The sequence below is a fragment of the Odocoileus virginianus genome, chromosome 16 (assembly GCF_023699985.2).
Source record: "Odocoileus virginianus isolate 20LAN1187 ecotype Illinois chromosome 16, Ovbor_1.2, whole genome shotgun sequence".
Classification (NCBI taxonomy): domain Eukaryota; kingdom Metazoa; phylum Chordata; class Mammalia; order Artiodactyla; family Cervidae; genus Odocoileus; species Odocoileus virginianus.
In genome coordinates, this window is record NC_069689.1 from 18,237,522 (window position 1) to 18,261,449 (window position 23,928).

A 23,928-nucleotide genomic window follows, 5' to 3' on the forward strand; every position below is an offset into this window, starting at 1 on the left:
GTTTTAGCAAAGAATAAACATGTGTGTTTATTAAGAAAGTCTTAAAAATCACATGTTTATTGCATCAAAATAATGTCTATATGTATATTATGATACTGTTTCATGACATTCTATCAGTATCATTTGAGATAATGAAGTTTAAACAGGCATATGAATTTAGAAATAATACATATTTCTAAAATGTTAGCTAAACTACATTGGAAAAGCTATAAAATAATATAGAGTAGATGGTCCATAGCATATGTTTGTGAACTAATGATAATGGTTATTTATGTGTGTTTTTTAAATTTTGCATGTTGGGGAGGAAACATTTTATTTTATAAATACGAACAGTGGTTTATTAAATAGTTATCTTCAAAATTCTAAAGACTAAGCAAGCAGTATCTATCATATAGCTGCACATCATACAATAAGATCTCATATATTTCTGCTGCTACTTACGTTATTATTCAACAAAACTCACTAAAAACTAAAGGAAAGATAATTTACAAAGTTAAAAAAAGTTTAATGGGAATAAAAAGAAATTCTTAAAAAAAATTGGCTTTCTTTTAGCATTAATTTTTAAATAAAAACCTTTCAGGAAAAGCAATAAAGCAGAAAAGTTGTTAATTTAAAAATAGAAGAAATGATTGCTTAGCCAAATGTTTAGGTTTTTTAAATTAGGCTATACTATTTAATCATTAAAGACAATAGCTATACATTATAATGATAATATCTGCTGCACTTACAAAGTGCTTTGATAGAGTACACTTCTATGTTAATCAAAATAGATACCAATTTATAAATGTTTCATTACATATTTTACACTTATTCTATGTGCATTAAACATTACTAAGTTCTTAGTTAATGATATTACATTTACAGTTTTACAGTAGTGTGAAGAATTGGTTAGTGTCAAGCATGCTTGCTATTTCAAATTTACATTTAGTTTTATTTACTCTTAGTGCAAAATATGTTACAACGTAAGAAAAATGACTACATGCTTTTTATTTCCCATGTGCCTAATTTACCTCGATTTCCTTTGTCTTCTGTTACCCAATGTCCAGGGGAAAAACAATTAATAATAATAAAAATAATTTCAGAATAGTTATGTTATACTTCTTAGCAATAAGTAACTTAAGATTTAGAGTAATTTTTTTTTAATTTTTAAAGGGATTTAATATACCTTTTTTGTGTGTGATGTATTTAACTCTGTAGTCTTACACTTTACAATGGGATAATATCAACATTCCAGTTACCCCTGTCTGCCTACATCTACCATAAATACCATCAGATTTTCCATCAGATTTTATATTTTCATCATAAAACTCAATTACTCCTAGAAGTACCACCTTTAAATGTTAAATTTGTGATAAACCCATTCATCAAAAATCTGTTTTAACCCTATAGGATTTTTCCCACTGAAAATTTTCTTAAAATCACAATGGAAATAAGTCAGAAATATTATTTACCAAACTTCAACCCTAAATCAGCCTACTACCAGCATCCTTCCAAAATTACAAGATGTGGCTCTTACAGAAGTGGCATAAAAAAATAGTATTTTGTCTTAGAGAATAAAATTAGTTGCACAGCATACATTAATGCTTTTCTTCAAATTAACTTTTCTTCATCAAACTTTTCAACTTTTCCTTGGTGGGGGAAATATAACACATTATTTTTTTCAAATAAACAGTAGCATTTTTCCAAAGTTTGATATAATTTAACAAACACTAGTCACATCAACTTTGGAGGTTGTACATTGATATTTTTCCCTTCCTGTATATGCATGGTTCCCAAATGAGAGCAGCACTAACTTCATAATATGCAGGGAGGGAAAAGGTCAGCACTGAAACAGTAAATTTCTCTCTCACTGCCTTTAAATTTAATAAGTAGGTGAGGTTGAGAAAAAAATGGCTGAAGATGAGTTATCCATGAAACCAGTTTTAAATTATCATTCATGTTTCAATGTAAGGAAATGTTTTCATTTGTGGAAAAACTTAAGAAGGGCTTATGAATAAATGTACAATGCATTGTGATTTCATGATGTTTTGTGAAGTTTACTCAGAATAAAAAAAAAACTTATTTCCCCAACCAAACTGTCTAACTTGGGAATGATAAAACCATCTTCCCCATCTGAGATTCTTTCCCAGAGGTCTGTACACCCAAGCAAAAGAATATTAAGAATTAAGAATGCCCTGCTCAGAAGAGTTTGACCCAGCAGACAACTTTTCACCTTTCCTCTTCACTCTTGAGATCCTCATTATCAAGCATATACTTCCAACATAAGAGAAACCAAGAGAAGAAATCTGTAGTTTGCAGAAAGATGTGAAGTTGCCCTGAGGTATTTATAGCACAAAAAATAAATAAATTTTCTATGCCCAAGAATACTGGAGTGGGTAGCTTATCTCTTCTCCAGCAGATCTTCACGACCCAGGAACCGGACTGGGGTCTTTACAACTGAGCAATCAGGGAGGCCCAAACTTTCTATAAGACAATGAATTTTGACATTTGAATTAGATCTACTCACGTCACAGAATTTACTGGATCGTGCTTTGTATGCTCTAAAGCTACTCTGTGGATTATAAATCATTCATTTGAAGGTCTATATGTTGTTCCTAAACCATTAGATATTAGAATTCAGTTATGATAACTGAACTGAAACTAGAATCCCTTTTAAAGATTTTCTAAAGAGCTGACAGCAAGTAGATTGCCCCAAACATAACAATTTTTTTTTTAAGATGTGTGCGCTAGCAGTTTGAATGACACCAGAAGAATGATCTAGGGGAAGGAATTCTAAAAGAATATTTGAAATAGGAAGACGAGAAGGAAGCTTTTAAATGCTTTACCAGTCAAAAGGCAAGATCTCTACAGAAGACCTTAGATGTTTAAAATATGGTCCCAGAGGGCTTCTAATATAAAGTGGGCAGATTCCCATGTAGTGATGAGAAGTTTTAAACTAGATGAAATTCAGCCACTTCTAAGGTTAAAAGCAAACAAAAAAACTAAACTCTGAAGTTGTGTATAAACCATGTGTCCATTTCCACACTTAGATCCCTACTGAATTAAAATGAGGACAACTCAGCACTCACATAAAATCTTACCCAGGACCCTTGGTCACTGGTAGATTAAGTAAATGCTCTAGAAGAGTTCCTGTGATGGATGAAACTTGGACTAAAGTCAATTCAATTCAACAAAAACTGATGCCCTTCTAAGAATGGAACATTGCTCCAGGCTCAAGGGCTAGCAAGCTGGGTATAATATAGAGGAACTGCCTTCTGCTCCCCTACAGTTTGGGGAACCTCTGTGAACTCTAATATGACTTCAATTATGAACTAAGTGGACCTAAGTGGACTGTCCAACTGCTGATATGGTCAATTAGGGTCTGCACATTTCTCCACATATCTTTCCTCTCCTATGGATTAAATTAACTGAAGTCAAACATCTAGCCTAATCTCTACTTTGAAAATATGTACAAAACTCTACTAAAATCACAGAGAGTTATGTGCATGCATGAATATCAAAGGACTATTACTCTAAAAATGCAATTCTGATGCTGCTGGAACTTCAGGTTGCATATTTTAACTTCATTGAGAAAACCCAAATAGAAAAACAGAAGGTTACTGCGAGAATTCACCCTTAATGTTTTCTTGTTTCTTACAAAGAATCTGAATTCTAAAAGTAAGAAATATTAAATAATGCTGAATATATGTATTAAATATATAAAATGCAAAGGAAATAACCTTCTTTGTAAGTAGAGAACATTACTGTCAAAGAATCTTGGATACCAAATACTTAGACTGTCTTATTTGTCTTGAACTTTCTAATAGTATAAGTAAAATAAAGAATTTCATAATGATTATAACATATGATAATATGTATGATTATTATGGATGTATAAACCAACAGTGAAAATGATCATAATTTGGTCTAGTACACAGAATAATAGTTGTAAATTCTGTATTACTGGAAATATTGGGAAGTAAACAAAAGACATGAAAATTTTTTAAAAACTGAGGTTGAATGCAGGTCAAGAAGCAATAGAACCAGACATGGAACAACAGACTGGTTCCAAATTGGGAAAGGAGCACGTGAAGGCTGTATATTGTCACCCTGCTTATTTAACTTATATGCAGAGTACACCATGAGAAATGCAGAACTGGATGAAGCACAAGCTGGAATCAAGATTGCTGGAGAAATATCAATAACCTCAGATATGCAGATGACACCACCCTTATGGCAGAAAGTGAAGAGAAACTAAAGAGCCTTTGATTAAGCTGAAAGAGGAGAATGAAAAAGCTGGCTTAAAACTCAACATTCAAAAAACTAAGATCATGCATTTGGTCCCATCACTTCATGGCTAATAGGTGGGGAAACAATGGAAGCACTGACAGACTTTATTTTCTTGGGCTTCAAAATCACTGCAGATGGTGACTGCACCCATGAAGTTAAAAAGATGCTTGCTCCTTGGAAGAAAATCTATAGCCAACCTAGACAGCACATTAAAAAGCATAGACATTACTTTGCTGGCAAAAGTCCATCTAGTCAAAGCTACAGTTTTTCCAGTAGTTATGTATGGATGTGAGAGTTTGACCATGAAGAAGGCTCAGCACTGAAGAATTGATGCTTTTGAACTGTGGTGTTCTTGGAGAAGACTCTTGAGAGTCCTTGGAAAGCAAGGAGATCCAACTAGTCAATCCAAGGAAAACAGTCCTGAATATTCATTGGAAGGACTGATGTTGAAGCTGAAACTCCAATATTTTGGCCACCTGATGCAAAGAATTGACTCCTTGGAAAAGACTCTGATGCTGGGAAAGATTGAAGGCAGGAGAAGGGGATGACAGAGGATGAGATGGTTGGATGGCATCACCTGCTCGATGGACATGAGTTTGAACAAACTCAGGAGTTGGTGATGGACAGGGAAGACTGCTGTGCTACAGTCCATGGGGTCTCAAAGAGTCCGACACGACTAAGTCAGACACAACTGAGCGACTGAACTAACTGATTGATTGAGATGGGCAAAGAGAAGACAGAAAATGCCTTGGGTTCAGCCCACAAGTTGAACCTCAAAGTATTAAAGCCCAACCAGTAACATGTTATATTCCTCAGTGTCTTCCCTCTTCTTCCCATTTGCTGTGTGTGTGTCCCACAAGCTGTCAACTCTGACCTACTAGCCACAACAAATTTCTGAGTGGGAGACAGAGCTAAAATCTCTGGCAATTGAAACACTGTCCACATCACCTCAGTTATGGCTCATAACTTCCAAAAGGATGGTAAATCTTTGCACTAAGCACTTCCTTTCTTTCCTTCTTCTCAAAGACAGCCCAAACTATATTTTATGAATTCATAATGGATGCCAGCATTCCCAAAGGCCAAACCAAGTTTTTACTAAAAGAAGTGCCACTGGAATATGATAGCTAACAATAACAAGGGGGAGAGCATAGCCTAACTGTTCAAAGTGTGTACTGTGGCTTAGGAGTCCCAGGGTCAAATCCTGATTCCAGTGTTCACCAGATATGTAACTTTGAGCAATTTATTTAACCACTATGTCATTATATGTAGAATGTATAATAATATACTTATTTCATAGAATTATTATGAGGGGTTAAATGAGATGTAAAGTGCTTAGAACAGTTCCTAACATATAATTACTATTGTGTGTTATAATATTGCTATGATAATAATAGCTATACAAATATAGCTATAATAATAAGAGTTAATGGATTAGTACCACCATTTGTAGTGATTGTTGATGTCTCCCTTTGAGGGACTCAACTCAATTTTATCGAATCTTTTTCAACAGCCACTTGAGCAAACTGTTTTAACACCAATTTCACCATTAAAATGTTACCATCCATAATCATATTCTAATCATCCCTTACTCAAGAAAATGGAATCCTCATTTCTTGCAAAATGACTTCAATATGCTAAATTTCTTAATTTTTTGGCACCATGACTAAGACCTAAGCAGCAAGCTTTGAAGTGCCAACTAGGATGTCACAGTTTCTTTGCAAATGGAATTCAGAATCTGCTTCCTACTGAAAAGTGTCTCTCACTTAGAGAGCTTTCATAATTTGTGATAAAGGAAAGTGTTACCCGTTGAGAGCCCTGACCTCAAAGACAAAAGGGGAGTTTAAGAGAACAGAATCGAATGCTTTGGTGCACAACCTTATCTGATCATTACTGTGAAAACTGAGCTAATAACTCCACTGCCATTGGAAGAGAAATGTTCTGTAACAAGGTCCTAAACTTACTCCGCAAGTAAGAAATCTACAAATCTGATAAACAGAATCCGTTTAACACAGAACAGGGACACTAAGGGTTCTAAAGAGACATTTCAAAGAAGAACCCAGAGACTGTGGCACTGAAGACTAGAAGGTGACTTGACTGAGTAAGGCTTCTTTCTACAATGTTCATTCCCAATCCCCCACTCCCACAACCTTCTCAGCCCCCCCCCCACCCCCACCCCCCCGTGGCAAAGCCTCAGACTGCTGGGAAGCCCAGTGCCATGATGGCCTTTCTGAGATGGTAGTCTTTCCCTAATACATGTCCTACAAAACTTTTGCTCTTTATAGAGCTGAAAGAAACATTTCCCAAATCAGATTTGGAGCGTGAAGATCATAATAATGAAAGAGACCAAGCCTTAGGATCTAATGGGAAGTGAAGTGTGCTCTCATCTCTTCGGTGTTATGTCCCCAGCAATTAAGTCCTTACCTGAAAGGCTCACCTTTGCCTGCCTGTTTTCCCTAGTGCTTCCCTGGCTTCCCTGGTGGCTCAGATGGTAAAGAATCTGCCCACAACGTGGGAGACCTGGGGTCTATCCCTGGGTCAGGAAGATCCCCTGGAGGACAGAATGGCAACCCACTCCAGTATCCTTGCCTAGAGAATTGCATGGACAGAGGTACCTGGCAGGGTATAGTCCATGGGGTCCCAAAGAGTTGGACATGACTAGCCATTGTTGTTTTGTTGTTTCCCTAGTAAGAACTGTGAGGCAGATGGGTTCCTCCTGTCTCTACCTTATAGTCAAAGCAGACAATAGAAAAAGGACTGCCATGGTTTTGTTCCTGTCCTTCATGTAGATTGTAAAGCATATCGAACACTTGAAGTGTTACACAGATTAAAAATAATTGTATCATCTTAAATTATACTCTGAGAAATAGGAAATACTGCAAATGAACTTAAAATGCTTCATAATTCTGATTTTCTTTAAGACTTTCTGATTTTAAGATTTTCTGTTCTTCATTATAAGCAATATAGGTTCTCCTTTTAATTCCACTCTATATTAGTGCCAAACATAACTTTCATCACCATGTGAATCTCTTGAAAAGATATTCAACTGAGGAAAGCAGGCAGTAGCCATTTATTTCACTTAGGCCTCTGATCTCATCTGCTATATACACACCCAGAAAGCTTGAGTTCAGACTCTTCTGGCAGAGCACTAGAAAACATAAAGCCCTCTAAAACTTTCAGTTCAATAAAAATTTAAGTCCCAATCAATTCAGCAGAACTACCTAATAATTCTCTCAAAGTACAGGATATTTTAAAGCTTACCTTAACAAGGTCTGAGAAAAGTATTTCAGGGTGTTTGCAATATCTGTTCCTGAAGGTACAGGATAAATGTTGTGGAGGACCCGGTTATGATACTCCTGTAAGTACCGGATCTTGGAAGCAACTAGATAGAAGCAAAAAAAGAAGAAGAAGAAGAATCATCTTGTAATATGTATTAGGCATGCAGCACAGGAATTTAATCAGTATCTTAAGAAAAATATGTAAATTTTTACTGGAATTCTATGATGGAGACAGTTATAAAAGCCCTTTAATTACTTGTAATTGTATTCAGCACACAAAATTATTTTGAGTTATCTGGCTTAACATTCTAGCCACAAATTAGCCATTACTTTTATAACTAAGAAAGGCAGTACTCCAAATCATCTGATAATCATCCCCAAGTTAGCCTATTATTAGCAAAATAATACTGGATATATATCTCTGCCACCAGAGAAGGTCTCTCACATTGAAGATGGTCTCCCACATTGCAGGTGGATTCTTTACCATCTTCCCCACCAGGGAAGCCCATGAATACTGGAGTGGGCAGCCTGTCCCTTCTCCAGGGGAGCTTCCCAGGAACTGAACTGGAGTCCCCTGCATTGCAGGTGGATTCTTTATCAGCTGAGCTGCCCGGGAAGCCCAAGAATTATACTTAACTAAAACTAGAGAAAACTCAAATGTCTTTGAACAACACTAAAAATCCTAAAACAAAGGGAATCCACTGCATAATACCATCAATCAAAACCAGATTTATAACTCAATAAGTGATCATAAAGTGTGTAGCAATGTTTGAACTGTGAGAATCGTTAAAGTAGATTAACTTGGTGAGTACTAGTAAGAATACAATAATTCAATGATAATAAATTACAAAAAAAGGAATGTCACATTTTTCTTCCAAGGAATTTCATGAATCAGGAGACTTCCTAATAGCTTTCTGAGCTTGGCAGCCCAGATCTTCTCAAGACTCAGGAGGGACTAAATAGGCTTATTTACCCTCCTAGACCTACCTGGAGTCATCAGCATTGTCCACATTCCTGACCTGACCTTTGACCTGGCTGCAGTGAATGGCCCAGTTCTAGTCATTCCTTTTTGCAAATCCCAAGGGGCCATGATGATCAACGTCTCTCAGGTCTCCTCTTCCACAGAGCTCTCAACACTGTCCATTTGTCCTTTCAATCTTTAAGGCTACCCAAGGAGCCTTTTAGGTGGTATGGCTCACTGTCAGCAGTTAACAGAAGACATATCAAGTGCTGGAGAAGCAAAGCCTTGCTGTTCCCAACAGCCCATGGAAACAAGCTCCTGGATGCATTCTAACCGAAATGCTGGCTTAAGCAACTTGAAGAAAGTCAAAATGCTTTTGATAGGCATGGGACGTAGAATCACAGAATGATGAAATAGAGCTAGAAGGATCTTAGAGACCTTTTCCCATAATCATGTAATGTTAAAGGTGGGGAAAACAAGACACATCAGTAGTCAGCAGCTGAGCTAGACTAGAACTTATAGACCGTGACTCCCATCCAAGGCTCTTTCCACTATGACATACTCTAGAATACCATCTGGAATGAAGTCGATATGCAGATTGTGGGTGTTCATTGCATGACATCAAAGCAATCTTCAGTTGTTGTTAATCATTCATTCTAAATCTCATATATACCATTTATCAGATTTGCCTTTTCTTCCTTCTCCTATCTGCACTATTTCCAGTGGTTAGCATTTTTCCACAAAATTGTCTACATTGCAGATAGTAGCACCTTGAGTTTATATTAACACATCACCCCTGAAAAAAGCAACAAGTTTATATCCATTGTCTCAATTAACCCCACTAAGTGTTTGGTTGTAAATTTTTTTTCCTGACAAACAGTAAAAATAGATGATAGTGAAAAGGTTTCAATTACATAATTTACAAAAATCCATTTTCTTCTCAATGTTTTCGATCATCATTTTTTCATTATCTTTAAAAAAAAAAAATTACAGGGAACCCCTACATTAATACACAGTTCTGAGTTTCAAGAATCAGACATTTGCTAGGCCAGCAGATGCTTTCTCCACACCCACCATCACAGTAACGCTTTGCTACTGTGACTTTTATCAAGTTTTAACATTCAGCAGGTTTCTGTCGAGTATTTCAGGAATACTATTAATCATTCTATCACCTTAAAAAGGTGTTGATAGTGCAGGTTTGGGACAATAAGCTAAACGAGGAGAAAAGTCATAGATCTCCCAACTCAAAGCTTGCTTGTTATTCAGGAACTACAAAACTTTCACTACACAATGAGAGCCAGCATTCAAAAACGTGAAATGAATGAATGTGCTTTTCACAGTTCCTTTCATTAAAAGGCAGCAATGACTCTTTTCAGTGGGTAACCAAACATGCAAAGGAATGCATAGACAGAGTCACTCCCTTTTTTGGGATCTTTTAACATTTTACAAGCATTCCATTGTATTGCTTTTGTTTACTTACCTGTTTATTTTTCTATATCAGGTTGTGAATTTCTTGACGGTAAAAATTATATCTCACTCATGTCTCTATCCCAAGCCTAACACACTGCTTGGCACTTAACAGACACTCAATATATTTGCAGGTTAAATGAACAAATGAATTATTACTTTAATAATAGCACTATCACTTGGGGTTCTATGGCATATATACCTGTCTCCCACACTAGATTATGGACTCTTTTTACCCCTAGTGCCAGACAACTAGTAGGTATTCAATAAACTGATGAGTGAAGATGGGGGAAAAAAAGGAAAAAAGAAGGGGGAAAGAAAGAACAAAAATAATGATGAGTAATCATTAAAGACAAATTTTTTTTAACAGAACCAGTTGGAAAAATGTTCAAGCTAATTTGCTCATTGACGAATGCAGCAAAATCCGAGCAATCATAGATTTATTTAACTTTCGTGTTTTCTACTATTTGAGAACAGCCAGAAAGGTCCCTGACATACAGCAATTTGTAATTTCGTTCAGAATGTAAGTGAAACTCATTTACGTTCAAACTGTGCACACAAAAGAGGCCATTTGGCTGAAATCACGGCAGCCATGTGGCAGCTCAGATTTCATATACTTTATTCCACCTGTGTGCCTTAATATTGCTGCAGAATCTTAGATAATTGAGTTGGTTGGATGTAAACAAATCATCTCTAATCTCACCTGACCCTTGGGTTACATTTCTCTAGAAAGCTCCCCCTTCTTCTCTCTTCAATCACTATTTCATCCCTCTCCACGCTTTTCAAAACTACCCCCCAGGCCCACTCTTTTCCTTACACTTTAAGAAAACAGAAGCTATCTGCTTTGGATGGAATTCTGTCTCCAAGAATTCACATGTTGAAGTCCTAAGCTCAAAATGTCACTGTACTTGGAAATAAGGCCTTTAAAGAGGTAATTAAATTATAATGAGGCTCTTAATGTGGGCTCTCACCCAGGCTGACTGGTGTCTTTATAAGAAGAAGAGATGAGAGCCCAGGAGAGACACCAGATATGTGTGTGCACAGAGAAAGGGCCATATGAGGACACAGCAAAAAGACAGCCATTTGCAAGCCAAGGAGATAGTCCTCAGGAGAAACCAAACCTGCCAACACCTTGGTCTTGGACTTCTGGCCTCCAGGAGGCAAGAAAATTAATTTCTGTCATGCATGCCATCCTGTCTGTGATGCTTTGTTATGACAGCCCTGGCAAACTGACTAAAATACCATGTTAGAGGAAGTCCTCTAAGAGCAGTGGTCCCCAATCTTTTTAGCATCAGGGACTGGTTTCACGGAAGACAATTTTTCCATGGACCAGGGGTGGGGGGATGGTTTTGGGATAATTCAAGTGAGTTATATTTATTGTGCACTTTATTTCTATAATGATTACATCAGCTCCACCTCAGATCACCAGGCATTAGATCCTGGAGGCTGTGGACCTCTAGAGCAGAGGTAAACGCTAAGAGTCTGAGCTCTGAAATCAAACAGTTCTGGACTAAGAATTTGGTTCTCTCTGTACTCAATCTCAGATTCCTCATCTGTAAAATGGGAATAATCATACCAACTTCATGGGGCTATTGTGAATAATAAATCACTTATTATGTCGATAACTTAGAATAGCAACTCTAGTACACATTCAACATATAGTATGTCAAACATCAATCCCACCACGAGTGTCCTCCACTCATCAATTGTCTCTCCTACATCATTAATTTCTCCCTCCCTACTAAATCATTTCCATAACCATTCAAATAAACTTTAAAATCTCTCGTCAAAGGGAAACCAAAAAGTTCTCCCTTGACTTGACAATCCCTTCCAGATGTTGGCCTCGCTTCAGAACCAAGATGATAAAGAGTTGTGTACACTCTCTCATCTCTCCAGCACTTTCTATTCTTACTTCGACTCACTCCAGTCTAGCTTCCACCTGTGCCACTGCACTGAATCTGCTTTTCCCACCACCATCTAGAACCTCCATGTTGCCAAATCCAACGGGCACTTTCTTTTTTTAATTTATTTATTTTTTAGTTGAAGGATAACTGCTGTACAGAACTCTATTGGTTTCTGCCAAATATCATCATGAATCAGCCATAGGTATACATACGTCCCCTCTCCCTTGAACCTCCCTCCCATCTCCCTCCTCTTCCAGTCATCCTTTAACTAGGCCCTTTAGCATATTCAGCCAATCCCTCCTTCCTTGAAAAATCTCCCATTGGTTTCCATGACAACCACATTCTCTTAGTCTTCCTCCTGCCTCCCTGATGTACCCCTGCTACCTGACCTATTGATGTCGAAATGTTGGAATTCCTCAGGACTCAGATCCTCTGTCCCTCTCCACAGTTCCCTCCATCCAAAGGTCTTAAAGCACTGTCTGTACCAGTGACTCTTAAAAGCATATCTCCATCCCAGATAGGTCATTCTTCTGAGTAATAGATCTTATCTATTCAATTTCTCTTACAGATACTGCACAGTAAAAACATCCAACACTGAACCCTTATCTCTTCCCTCACCACCATCCGTGTAATCCACCAAGTCATCCCAGCAAAGTGTAATCAACAGCTCCTATTCCCTATCCCCTACTCCTAATCAATCTGTCACTAAGTCCTCTCAGTGTTACTACTAAAATACCCCTCCATCTGTCTTCAGTTCTTTATCTTCACTGTCATCACTGGGCACCATCATCTCCTGATCGATTCTCAAAGCCTCCTCATTCACCTTCTGTTTCTTGCCTCTCTCCAGTTCTTTTTCCTCTGAGGAGCCAAAGAGTTATTTTAAAAACTATAAACTGCTTCATGCAAATCCCTCAGTGGCTGTCCATTGCCCTCAGAATAAAATCCAAAACCCTTAACCAGGCCCTTGTTTATCTTCCAGCCTGTCATACCACAAAGGCCAGGCATACTGACTTTTGCCCCAGTTTCTTTAACACACAAAGCTATTTTTTTGCCTGGAAATCTTTACAATCTAACCCTAACCCTCGACCTACCATGGTTTTCCTTCCACATTTTGTCAAACATCTTCTTATGCCTCAAGGCTGACTTTAAATATCACTCACCCATGAAGATCTTGTGTTGAAATTGATTCCCTCTACTTTACTCTCATTTTCCTCTCTCACAACACCTTATTTTTTTTTTCACAGTAGTTAGCACAATTCTTAAATATTTACTTATTTAGGTGACTGTTGACTATCTTGACTATCTCTCCCAAGTAGACAGTAGACTCCAAGAACTATGTCTCTTGTTCACCACTGTATATGCCCAGTGACTAGTAACTAGTGAGTGCTGAATTTGCTGGGCGCTAGTAAGAATGAAAGGAAGAGAAAGAGGGAGGACAAAGTGGCTGTTTGCAGAGGCTAACTGAGTTAAACTTTGTTTCTTTATGAAAATGGCCAAGGAAGCCAACAGGTAAAGCAGTGATGAAAATGAAGAAAACAAGAAAGGCGAGCCTAAAAAGTGATGATTTTCATTCAGGCAAACATGAGTCTAATCTCTGCTGTCTGCTTCTTCACTATTCATCCTGTCCCTAACATCTTGAAAAGTGCTACATTTTGAAAGAAAAAGCCACAGAAGCAAAATTCAGTCATTCACTTTAGGGATAGATTTAAAAATACTTTAACAAAAATAAATAACATGTTTTTCTTTAAATCTTAATCATTTTTCTATGTCTCTAAGTATTTTAAGTAATGATCCATTTATACTTTTAAATTTTTAATTATCCATGCTTATTACCATAAAAGGAAAAGATCTGGGTAAGTACAATGAAGAAGATAAAAATCACCTAATGACCCGTTATTCAGAGACAACCACAGATAACAGTTTGGGTATATTATCCTTACAGAAAATTTTCTCAGCATAAATATAGACTTACAAAAATGGAGTTATACTGTATATAGTTTTAGAATCTTCTTTCCTTACTTTCTATATCAGAAATACATTTCTACATCAGCATTTTAATAGGTTTATAATTGTCCTTTATGTAAGTGAACCATAATTTATTTTACCAATCATCTATTCAATACTGCAAAGAATATCTTTTTAAATATGTACACATATCTTTTTTCCTTAGAATAAGTTTTTAACTGTGGAAATGCTGAGTCAAACAGGAAATACTCATTTTAAAGCTTTATATAAGAATTGAAACGTTTCCCTTCAGAAAGACAGAATCTCTTTACATACCATTAGTATATGTATTGATGCTTTTAAATTGTGGTGTTGGAGAAAGCTTGAGAGTCCCTTGGACTTCAAGAAGATCCAACCAGTCAATCCTAAAGGAAATGAACCCTGAATATTGATTGGAAGGACTGATGCTGAAGCTGAAACTCCAATACTTTGGCCACCTGATGCAAAGAACTGACTCACTGGAAAAGACTTGATGCTGGGAAAGATTGAAGGCAGAAGGAAAAGGGGACGACAGAGGATGAGATGGTTGGATGGCATCCCCGCCTTGATGAAGGTGAGTTTGAGCAAGTTCCGGGAGTTAGTGATGGACAGGGAAGCCTGGCATGCTGCAGTCCGTGGGGTGGCAAAGAGTCGTACACGACTGAGCGACTGAACTGAAGTATATGTGTATCTTGTTTAGTTGCTAAGTCGTGTTTGACTCTTTTGTGACCCTGTGGATTATAGACGGCCAGGGTCCCCTGTCCACGAAATTTCCCAGGCAAGAATACTGGAGTGGGTTGCCATTTCCTCCTCCAGATGATCTTCCAGACCTAGGGATCAAACCCGTGTGTCCTGCATTTCCTGAGCTGGCAGGTGGGTGCTTTACCACTGAGCCAGTAAGCAGCAGAACTAACAGTGTAACTGGTTACAACTGGTTACAAGTCAGGCTTCCCCACCATGTCACATTGTTCCTTTATTATTTTTACTAGTTTAATGCTGTTTAATTATTAAATATGATAGGGCATGAAATTTTGACACTTCCCCTATTCTATTGTTTGACATTTAGGTTGTTTCCAGTATTCCATTAAGTTATACTAGAGTGAACAGATGAAATCTTAGATTAAATCTGTTTATTTTTTTAGGAAACATAAAATGAAACTTGCTTACTTCACCAGTCCCACACTTTTCTCCTTGAAAAACTAAATCCCTTTAATTCTTGAGGACCCATCTTAAGAATCATTCCATTAAGAAGCCTTCTAACTGACTCCAGACACTTATCACTTCCTTCCTTTCCTGACGACTCAAAGCACTCATCGTCCGCCTCAAAAATTTTGCCACTTTATTATATTAATTTATCACTGGTAATAAACTGTTCTGGATGGTTCTAAATTAGTTTCATGTTTGCACATCTAGTTTCCCTTGAGATTGTTGAGGACAGAATTCATATATATATTTGTAATGCCCTTAGAACTTATCACAACTCTGGGCACAAAAAGACGGTCACCTTAACACAGGGTTGGAAGGAGTTAAAATTTTTAATGTCAGCTATATTATATCAATATCCTCTAAATAAATTCCTTAACATTCTAGTATCATTTGTGCTGGGCTTAGTTGCTCAGTCATGTCCAACTCTTTGCAACCCCATGGACTTTAGCCTGCCAAGCTCCTCTGTCCATGGGGATTCTCCAGGCAAGAATACTGGAGTAGGTTGCCATGCCCTCCTCTAGGGGATCTTTCCAACCCAAGGATCAAACCCACGTCTCCCACATACAAATAAGCAAGTTCCAAAAAAAATTTGTACAACATATAAATAATAAAGAACACTTCTTCCTGATTTATTTTCCCCTCATTTTTCATTTCATAGAACTCCAAATAATCATTTCACTTTATATACTCCAAAGATTTTCATAGGTTCTTCACTGTTTTGGCAGTATTTACTCATTTCTTTTCTTCAAAGAGACCACTTATTTTATTGTTCATGACTTAGACCCCAAACATGCTGGGTACATGAGGTGGGATCATCACAGTGTCCTGCAGAAAGCTCTAGGATGCAGTGAATTCTCACCTACAGCTAGGTGTGACCTCAATCAACCATTTAATATCTCTAAGCTTCAGGGGTCCTTGTTTGCTTTTTTGTCTTGTTCTGTTTTTGTCAAATGAGAAATTAAAATAATACATCCACATTCTTTGCAAAAGTTGATTATTTATGTTGTACATCTGAAAGCATATATCCTAATTTCATCTTATTTTTCATTGATTTTCTCTTCCATTACATAAAGTCTAAAACTTTATGGATTTGATGTCATTGCTTCCTTTGAAATTATTCATTTTCTTTTCAGTTTCACCTTTTATTGAAAAATGACAGATATAAATACAGAGTATTTGGACATACTTCACAAATTTGGATTGCTATAAATATTCACCTCAATGGTTAAAGTAAAAATTGTGCCTGGTTCCTTTTTCATTTCTTCTCATGATTAGAGGATCAGTAAGGAATCAGACACTCTCGTTAATCACTCTACAGATCTGTCTTAACTTACTATTTTTGTGCCTCTCAAGGTGTTTCTTGTGTCCAATAGATTCAACTCCTTGACCCAATTGGTTCTATCTAGAAATAATCTCTAAAATCAACTCTCTTCTCCATCTATACTTACATCACCTTAATTCATGCCTGAATATTTCTTTCTTAGATTATTGCCATCATATCTAGACTGATTCTTTTCTGATCCTTTTTTAACATGACAGAGTGATCTTTCCCACATGCAAAATCTTCCTCATTTCCTGCTAGTTGAAATCCAGATAATTAACTTAGCACATAGAGTCCAGAGTGAATCGATTCCTACACATCTGTCAAGCTTCATCTTCCGTCTCTTCCCTATGTACCATACTTCAGCCATATTGACATGCAAAAATTCCAACTCACAATGCTCTCACCCTGTCATGGGTTTTCACATGCTATTCTCTCTATAGAAATACAACCTATGCTTCCCTGACTGATCACCTCCCAAGAATTCCATATATCAACTATAACTACTTCTGCTGTAGATAACTAACCCTCCCTACCACAAGCTGCATTAAATGATTTTATCAGCACTTTCACAGCACACAGGGCCTCCCTCTGTGATAGCACTCATTACTAAATGCTATAATTACTAACTCGCTGCCTCCTTCAAGACTCTGAGCCTCAATTTCCTAACCTATAAGATGGGGATAATGATATCTCTCACAGGGTTTATATAAGATTTTTAAATATTACTTATATAAACTACTTAGCATAATGACTAGCACATAGTAGATAATAAATTGCTACAAAAATTAGCAGTTACATGTGAGATCCTTCTCCATCCCCCTTCCCAAGCCAAAACTCTGTCTCTCAAAACAGAATGATCTATAGAGTAAGGAAAATACAGCAGTGATCTTTAATCAACAAAATCAAGCATAATCCCCTATACACATCCACACACATCCACATACACAGACAATATAATAACTGCAGTTGGTACTGAAATCCAGTTTTATATCCAGAAACTCATCTTTTTTAAAGAATATATACAGCTAATAATAAACATATTCAAAAATGGAGATGTGGGGGGAACAATGCAACAGCACATGGCTTGGGAGTTCTAACGAGGAACCAGGGTTCTTTGCAAATCCATGATCAGAGAATGATCCTCCTTCTTTGAGGAAGGTCATCCTCTTGAACTGAAAGCAAAACTTCATAAAAGAAACAAATAAAGGGTGATGGGAAAGGACACACATATTGTGAGAGCCAAAACAGTCAAGTCTCCCCTCAAAAGCAAAAGGATGTCACATATCACAAATCTCATTGTTAATTCTTCTAAATATTCTTATACTTACATGTATAATCTTCAGTCGGTTTTAGTTCCAGGAGGCAAACTTTATCCGGCACTTTCAGGAGACAGGAGAGGTCAGCGAACACTCCCATTCTCAGGCAAGTGATTCCAGCACCACCACCATCATCATATCATCATCATCAACCACATTTGCTTAGCCATTTACATTTTTCAAAGCATTTCCACATGCATTATTTGTTACATTTTTTTGAGCAGGTAACTTGTGAAAAACAGTTAGGCCTTGTAAGGAATTTTAGACATTAAGCAAAAATTAAGCAGCAAAGGTGAAGGGAAAGATACTAGTGTTTTTAGTCATGTATCAGATATTGTTGATTAACACACCGTGTGCCAGGCACCTTGTGGCATGGGTGAATCAGCAATTAAAAAAGATGTAATCTTCATCCTCTGGGTCACAGTCACAATAATAATTCTAAATTCTGATTTACTTTGTGCCAGTAAATATAAAAATAATAGTTCTTTTGTTATCATTATTATTCCCATACAACCAGTGAGAAAACCAAGGCTTAGAGAGGTTAAATAACTTGCCCAAGGTCACCAAGGAAGTAAATAATAGAGCACTTACATGTCACCTATAAAGAGAAACAGTTGAAAAGGTTGTGGTCCACCATAGTTTTTTTAGCATATTTTTTAAAATCCCACATAGGTACATAAAGTCATCCAAGGTTTTCAGGCATGAATTAGTAGGACCTGACCACTTGCCAACTGGAAAACACCTTAACATGGAAACAATTCACTTGTCAGAAATGGGGCACTGGAAATCAAGAAAAGGGGAAAATAACTTATTCAAGTGGAAAGAGAAGATTGATTGCTGTTTGGTTCCTATTGCACTGTTGATCAGGAGAGCTTGTGCTAGGAACAGTGGAAGTCATTTATTTCAAATTGTGATGGAGAAAGTGACAAAGGTGGTGAATCTTCTTGAAGTTCAGTGCTTGTTGTATATTAGTAACATTTGAAATGGAATATGAATCTCTATTTTAATGCAATCAGGTTAGGTGACAGAAGCTTGTTTTTTAGAAGTTTACTGGGTAGCTTCCTCAGATCAAGATTTTGAAATTGAAGAATCAAGAGGCCAAATTTTAAGCACTTCCCACCCAACCCACAGAGTGACTCATAAGCCTGTACTTTCTTTCCGATGTGATGAGACATCTGAGTACTGTACTTGAAACTGCAAGGACAGAGGGGAACAAGAGTATTACTGATTTTTTCAAGGAAGTATAAATCTAGACATACAGATTTAGCAGAAGAAAACCAAAGACTATTTTAACTCTCATTGCTAAATTGTACTGAGCTCTTTATAATTACAAATTTTTCAGGAACTGAGGAGTTATTGGGTAGAAATTAAATAATTTCAGAGATATGCTGCAGTTGATGACAATGAATCATTCTTTTAAGTTTTTACATCAAAGTGAATTATCAACCTCCTATCCAATCAATGTGGCTCTATTTTTTTAAAAATGATTGTACCAAAAATATATTACATTCCTTTAGAAGATGCAGATATCCCAGTACTGCCTAAACAAGAACCTGAAGTATAGACAGCAGTGTCCTAAAATTTAAGTGTCTGGCTACAGGGACAAACTTGAAAATACCTGGGCTCCTACCTTCATGGTAAAGTGCATTCTCTTCCATGATAGTGTTACAGTCCAAATTGAGATTCATGATCAACCTGGATTTAAAATTCAGATGTGCTATGACTCAGAACATACTACACAATACTCAAGAATAATTCATCAATAAGGAGGGAACACATGTATATTCATGGCTGATTCATGTTGCTGTATGGCAGAAACCAACACCACATGGTAAAGCAATTACCCTCCAATTAAAATAAATTTTTAAAAATAACTTAAAGAAAAGAATAATTCAGTCCATAATAAAACAACATTTAAATATAAACTGACAACTCTTTAGAGACTCTTTTTTTTAAGACTCTTAAAAATACAACATTTCTGTAGTATTTTCTATGTGCAAAGCACTGTTCTAAGCACTTTCCCCTCTTAATATTTGTAAGCCTCACAATAACCCAATGAGGTAGGAGCTATTTTATACCCTGTTCTTTTCCTACATATGTAAAAACTGAGAGCATTGCTATCAACTTTAAAAATTCATGCCTACGTATACCTTGTCCTTTCACTCATTCAGCAGATATTTCAGTTCAGTTCAGTCGCTCAGCTGTGTCCGACTCTTTGTGACCCCATGAACCGCAGCATGCCAGGCCTCCCTGTCCATCACCAACTGCCGGAGTCTACCCAAACCCATGTCCACTGAGTTGGTGATGCCATCCAACCATCTCATCCTCTTGTTGTCCCCTTCTCTTCCTGAGCTATGTGCCAAATACTGAGTATGTAACAGTGTATGAAAAAGCTAAAAAATAAAAATTAAAGAAAGCTACAACCCTTTATGTTGCTTATGGTCAAGAGTGAAAGATGAACAGAAAGTATAAAAAATATCTTTAAAGGTCTATAAAGAGATGGGAGCTAAAACAGAGAAAAAAGAAAAGGGTAAGGAATGCCCCACTAGTGGTTTCAGAAGACCTCTCAGAAGAGATTATATTTAAGACATAAAGAATGAGAAGACAGTAGACATGAAAAAGTGGGAGAAAGCTTCTAAGTTAAGATTACAAAAATGAAGGACTTCCTTAGTGGTCCAGTGGTTAAGACTCTGCATTTCTGGTGCTAGGGTAAGGTTCATTAGCCAGTGGAGGTAATAAGATCCTGCATGCAAACAACAAAAACAATTCAAAACAACAACAACAAAAAAGACTACAAAAGCAAACACAAACATCTAAATCATGCACATCTGAAATGCTGCCAAACTACAGTAGAAGAATGGTTTTAACACAAGAAGAAAGGGACAAGAGGTAAGATGATACATTGCAACATAATTTTGGAAGCTTGAAAACCAATAGACAAGTAGACATTGACTTGGCAGATCAAAAAAATAAAATCCCAGGCCGGCAGTGAGGAAAGCTGAGAAACAACAATGTGCACCTCAGGATTCTCAAAAGTCATGGAACTGTCAGCTCTAGTTAGCTCTGGAACTGGGAGAGGAGGGGGTGGGGGAGTACAGGAATACGAACTTTAAAAGGTGGGGATTAAGGGGTTTCCCTGATGGCCCAGTGGTTAAGACTCTGAGTCCCCAATACAGGGGGCATGGGTTTTAAACCCGGTTGGGGTATTGGGATCCCACATGTTGCACACACAGCCAAAAGAAAAGGAAAAAAAAAGAGGAATCGGTTCAAAGCTGTTTACAAAACAGTTAGACCCCTAAATTCTCTCCCTACCTCTCGCCAACTTAGCAGATCTTCTTAAGTTTATTGCCTAAAGAGAACATACACCAGAGGGTCTCAGAAATGGAAGAAACCAAACACAGTTGAAGACCAGGGTAACTCACTTAAACAAGAGGAACTGGTGCTTATATGAAGTGTGAATAGTGGAGAGTGAATAAGCTAACCTCTGCCCCCTCTCCCCACACACAATGAGCAGCTAGACTCTTACTCTTCAAGCTGGAGATTAGAAGCCTCTTTCTCACTCCTTCCTTCTGTGACTCTGACCAGTCAAAGAGGAAAGAACTAAAGTCAGACAGTGACATAAGGGGTTTCCCCAATAAAGGGCCCACCAACATGCTCAGGTCAGCTCCTCAGTCCCAACCTGTAATCAATGAATAGATACCAAAGGATAGCCAGCCATCAAAAAGAAAGCCTCTAGCATGGAAGACAAACTGAAGAAACAGAAAAATCAACTCAGAGAAAAAGAATCTACATAGGAGAATGAAACCTTTTTTAAAAACCTGTTATTAATATCGGAATATGAGAGACTACCACAGACGAATATTGAGGTGCTGTTAAAAAAGCAATATACAGAGAACAAAAAACAGAAAAGAGCTCTTACAAATCAAAAACATGATCCCATAAATAAATAATCAATACTCAATATTAGGGCTAGAAGATGCAGTCGAGGAAATTTCCCAAAGTTCAGCAAAAAGACAGAGACACAGTAAAAGAGAAATGATCAACCCAGAGATCCAACATGAGAATAAAAGGAACTTGAGGGGAAAAAAAAAAAAACAGCAAAACCAGAAGGGCTAAAAAATTAACAAAATTAATTTTTAAAAATTTAGAAAATGTCAGACTAAAAACATACATCAAAGTGAATAAAAATCAGTGTAGAATAAAGCATGTCTTTTAATGAAATGTCAGAAACTGAGGACAAACAAAGTTTCACGTGCCTCTAGAGATTTTTTTTAAGTTATGTCACCTAGGAAAGATCAGGAATTTTGGACTTCTCAAAAGTAACATCTGAATCAAGACAATAATGAAGCAATGCCTTTAAAACTCTGAGAAAAAATTATTCTCAATAAATTATTCAATATTCAGGTTGACTATAAATCAAAAATAAAGACATGCTTCAGTTTAGTTTAGTTCAGTCACTCAGTAGTGTCCAACTTTTTGCAGCCCCATGACTGCAGCAAGCCAGGCTTCCCTGTCCATCACCAACTCCCAGAGTTGCTCAAACTCATGTCCGTCAAGTCGGTGATGTCATCCAACCATCTCATCCTCTGTCGTCACTTTCTCTTCCTGCCTTCAATCTTTCCCAGCATCAGGGTCTTTTCAATGAGTCAGTTCTTCGCATCAGGTAGCCAAAGTATTGGAGTTTCAGCTTCGGCTTCAGCTTCAGTCCTTCCAATTCACAGTTTCAAAAAATTTATTTCCCATGCATCCTTTCTCCTGGAAAGGCCCAACTATACATCAGGCATCCAGTGCAACCAGGGCAGACCACTGTGGTCCAACACAGAGTGTTGAAGGCTGTCATCACAAAGAGCCCCTCACCTTATGTACTGGTTTCAACCCAAGGCAAAAGGCCTGTGTGAGTGTGCCCAAGATTCTTCTTGGTTCTTGAGCCAGTGAAGTGCCTACTCTCTTCCACAGTCTCCTAGAATAACTAAAAACACTGTTTTTGTTACCAAAGTGTTCTTTGACCTACATCTAAGAGCTAGGGGTTGGTCATGTTGAACTTAAGCAGAAAATACAGAGTAACTCCCTCACCAATCATATTTTTGCCAGAGGTCTAGTACCTGGCTCACTTTTCTGCGTCTAACAAAATCCCCAACTCTGGTTAACACATCTTTTTCTGGACTCACTCCTGACCTTACTCAGTGATGTCCCCAAAAGAAACTCTGAATAGGGGTGGAAGGATATTGAATTCAGACTGTTTTCCAGATATTCTATGTAGCTTATCCTGATGTTACAAAAGTGGACATAAATTTATATATACAGATTATATATACAGGTATATATATATAAATTTATATATATATATAGATTTTAAAATAACAATAAATGCACACTCATGTACCCACTACCCAGATTAAAAGAACATTTCCTGAACCTTATAGCTATCTCTCTCTATTTCCATCCCTCTCACTCACCATGAAGGTAAATACTTTTTTAACTTTTCTGAATCATTCCTTTGCTTTTCTTTATAATTTCATCCCCTAAGCATGTATAGTGTATATAAACATAGTTTTTTCATTTCACAAAACTGAATGGCAAGCCTGAGCCTAATGGAATAAGGAAAGTTCAATATTGCCATTGATCAGGAGGCCCCCATATTTACAGATTTTTGTCAGTTCAGTTCAGTTCGGTTCAATCGCTCAATCATGTCCAACTCTTTGCAACCCCATGGACTGCAGCACGCCGGGCTTTCCTGTCCATCACCAATACCCAGAGCTTACTCAAACTCATGTCCATCGAGCCAGTGATGCCATGAAACCTATCTCATCCTCTGTCATCCCCTTCTCCTCCCACCTTCAATATTTCCCAACATCAGGGTCTTTTCAAATGAATCAGTTCTTCGCATCAGGTGGCCAAAGTATTGGAGTTTCAGATTCAGCATAACTCCTTCCAATGAATATTCAGGACTGATTTCCTCTAGGATGGACTGGATGGATCTCCTTACAATCCAAGGGTCTCTCAAGAGTCTTTTCCAACACCACAGTTCAAATGCATAACTTCTTTGGTGCTCACCTTTTTCTATGGTTCAACTCTCACATTCATACATGACTACTGGAAAAACCATAGCCTTGAATAGATGGACCTTTATGGGCAAAGCAATGTCTCTGCTTTTTAATATGCTGTCTAGGTTGGTCACAACTTATCTTCCAAGGAGCAAGCATCTTTTAATTTCATGGCTGCA

General features: G+C 37.3%; 1 protein-coding gene across 11 annotated transcripts in view; it reads right to left on the reverse strand.

The window, feature by feature from the left end:
- Window positions 1-23,928, reverse strand: part of UNC79 (unc-79 homolog, NALCN channel complex subunit) — a 270,926-nt gene that overhangs the window by 217,385 nt on the left and 29,613 nt on the right. For 7 of the 11 annotated variants that reach the window (XM_070477919.1, XM_070477921.1, XM_070477923.1 and 4 more), the window contains exons 1-2: window positions 8,532-8,711; window positions 7,528-7,648 (exon numbers count right to left, since the gene is read on the reverse strand). In XM_070477919.1, the coding sequence (XP_070334020.1) occupies window positions 7,528-7,648; window positions 8,532-8,634 (224 nt within the window). In that variant the 5' untranslated portion in view covers window positions 8,635-8,711. Of the gene's footprint in view, window positions 1-1,010; window positions 1,029-7,527; window positions 7,649-8,531; window positions 8,712-23,928 lie in introns of those variants that run through there. The other 4 variants (XM_070477922.1, XM_020875952.2, XM_070477917.1 and 1 more) reach the window with 3 other exon arrangements.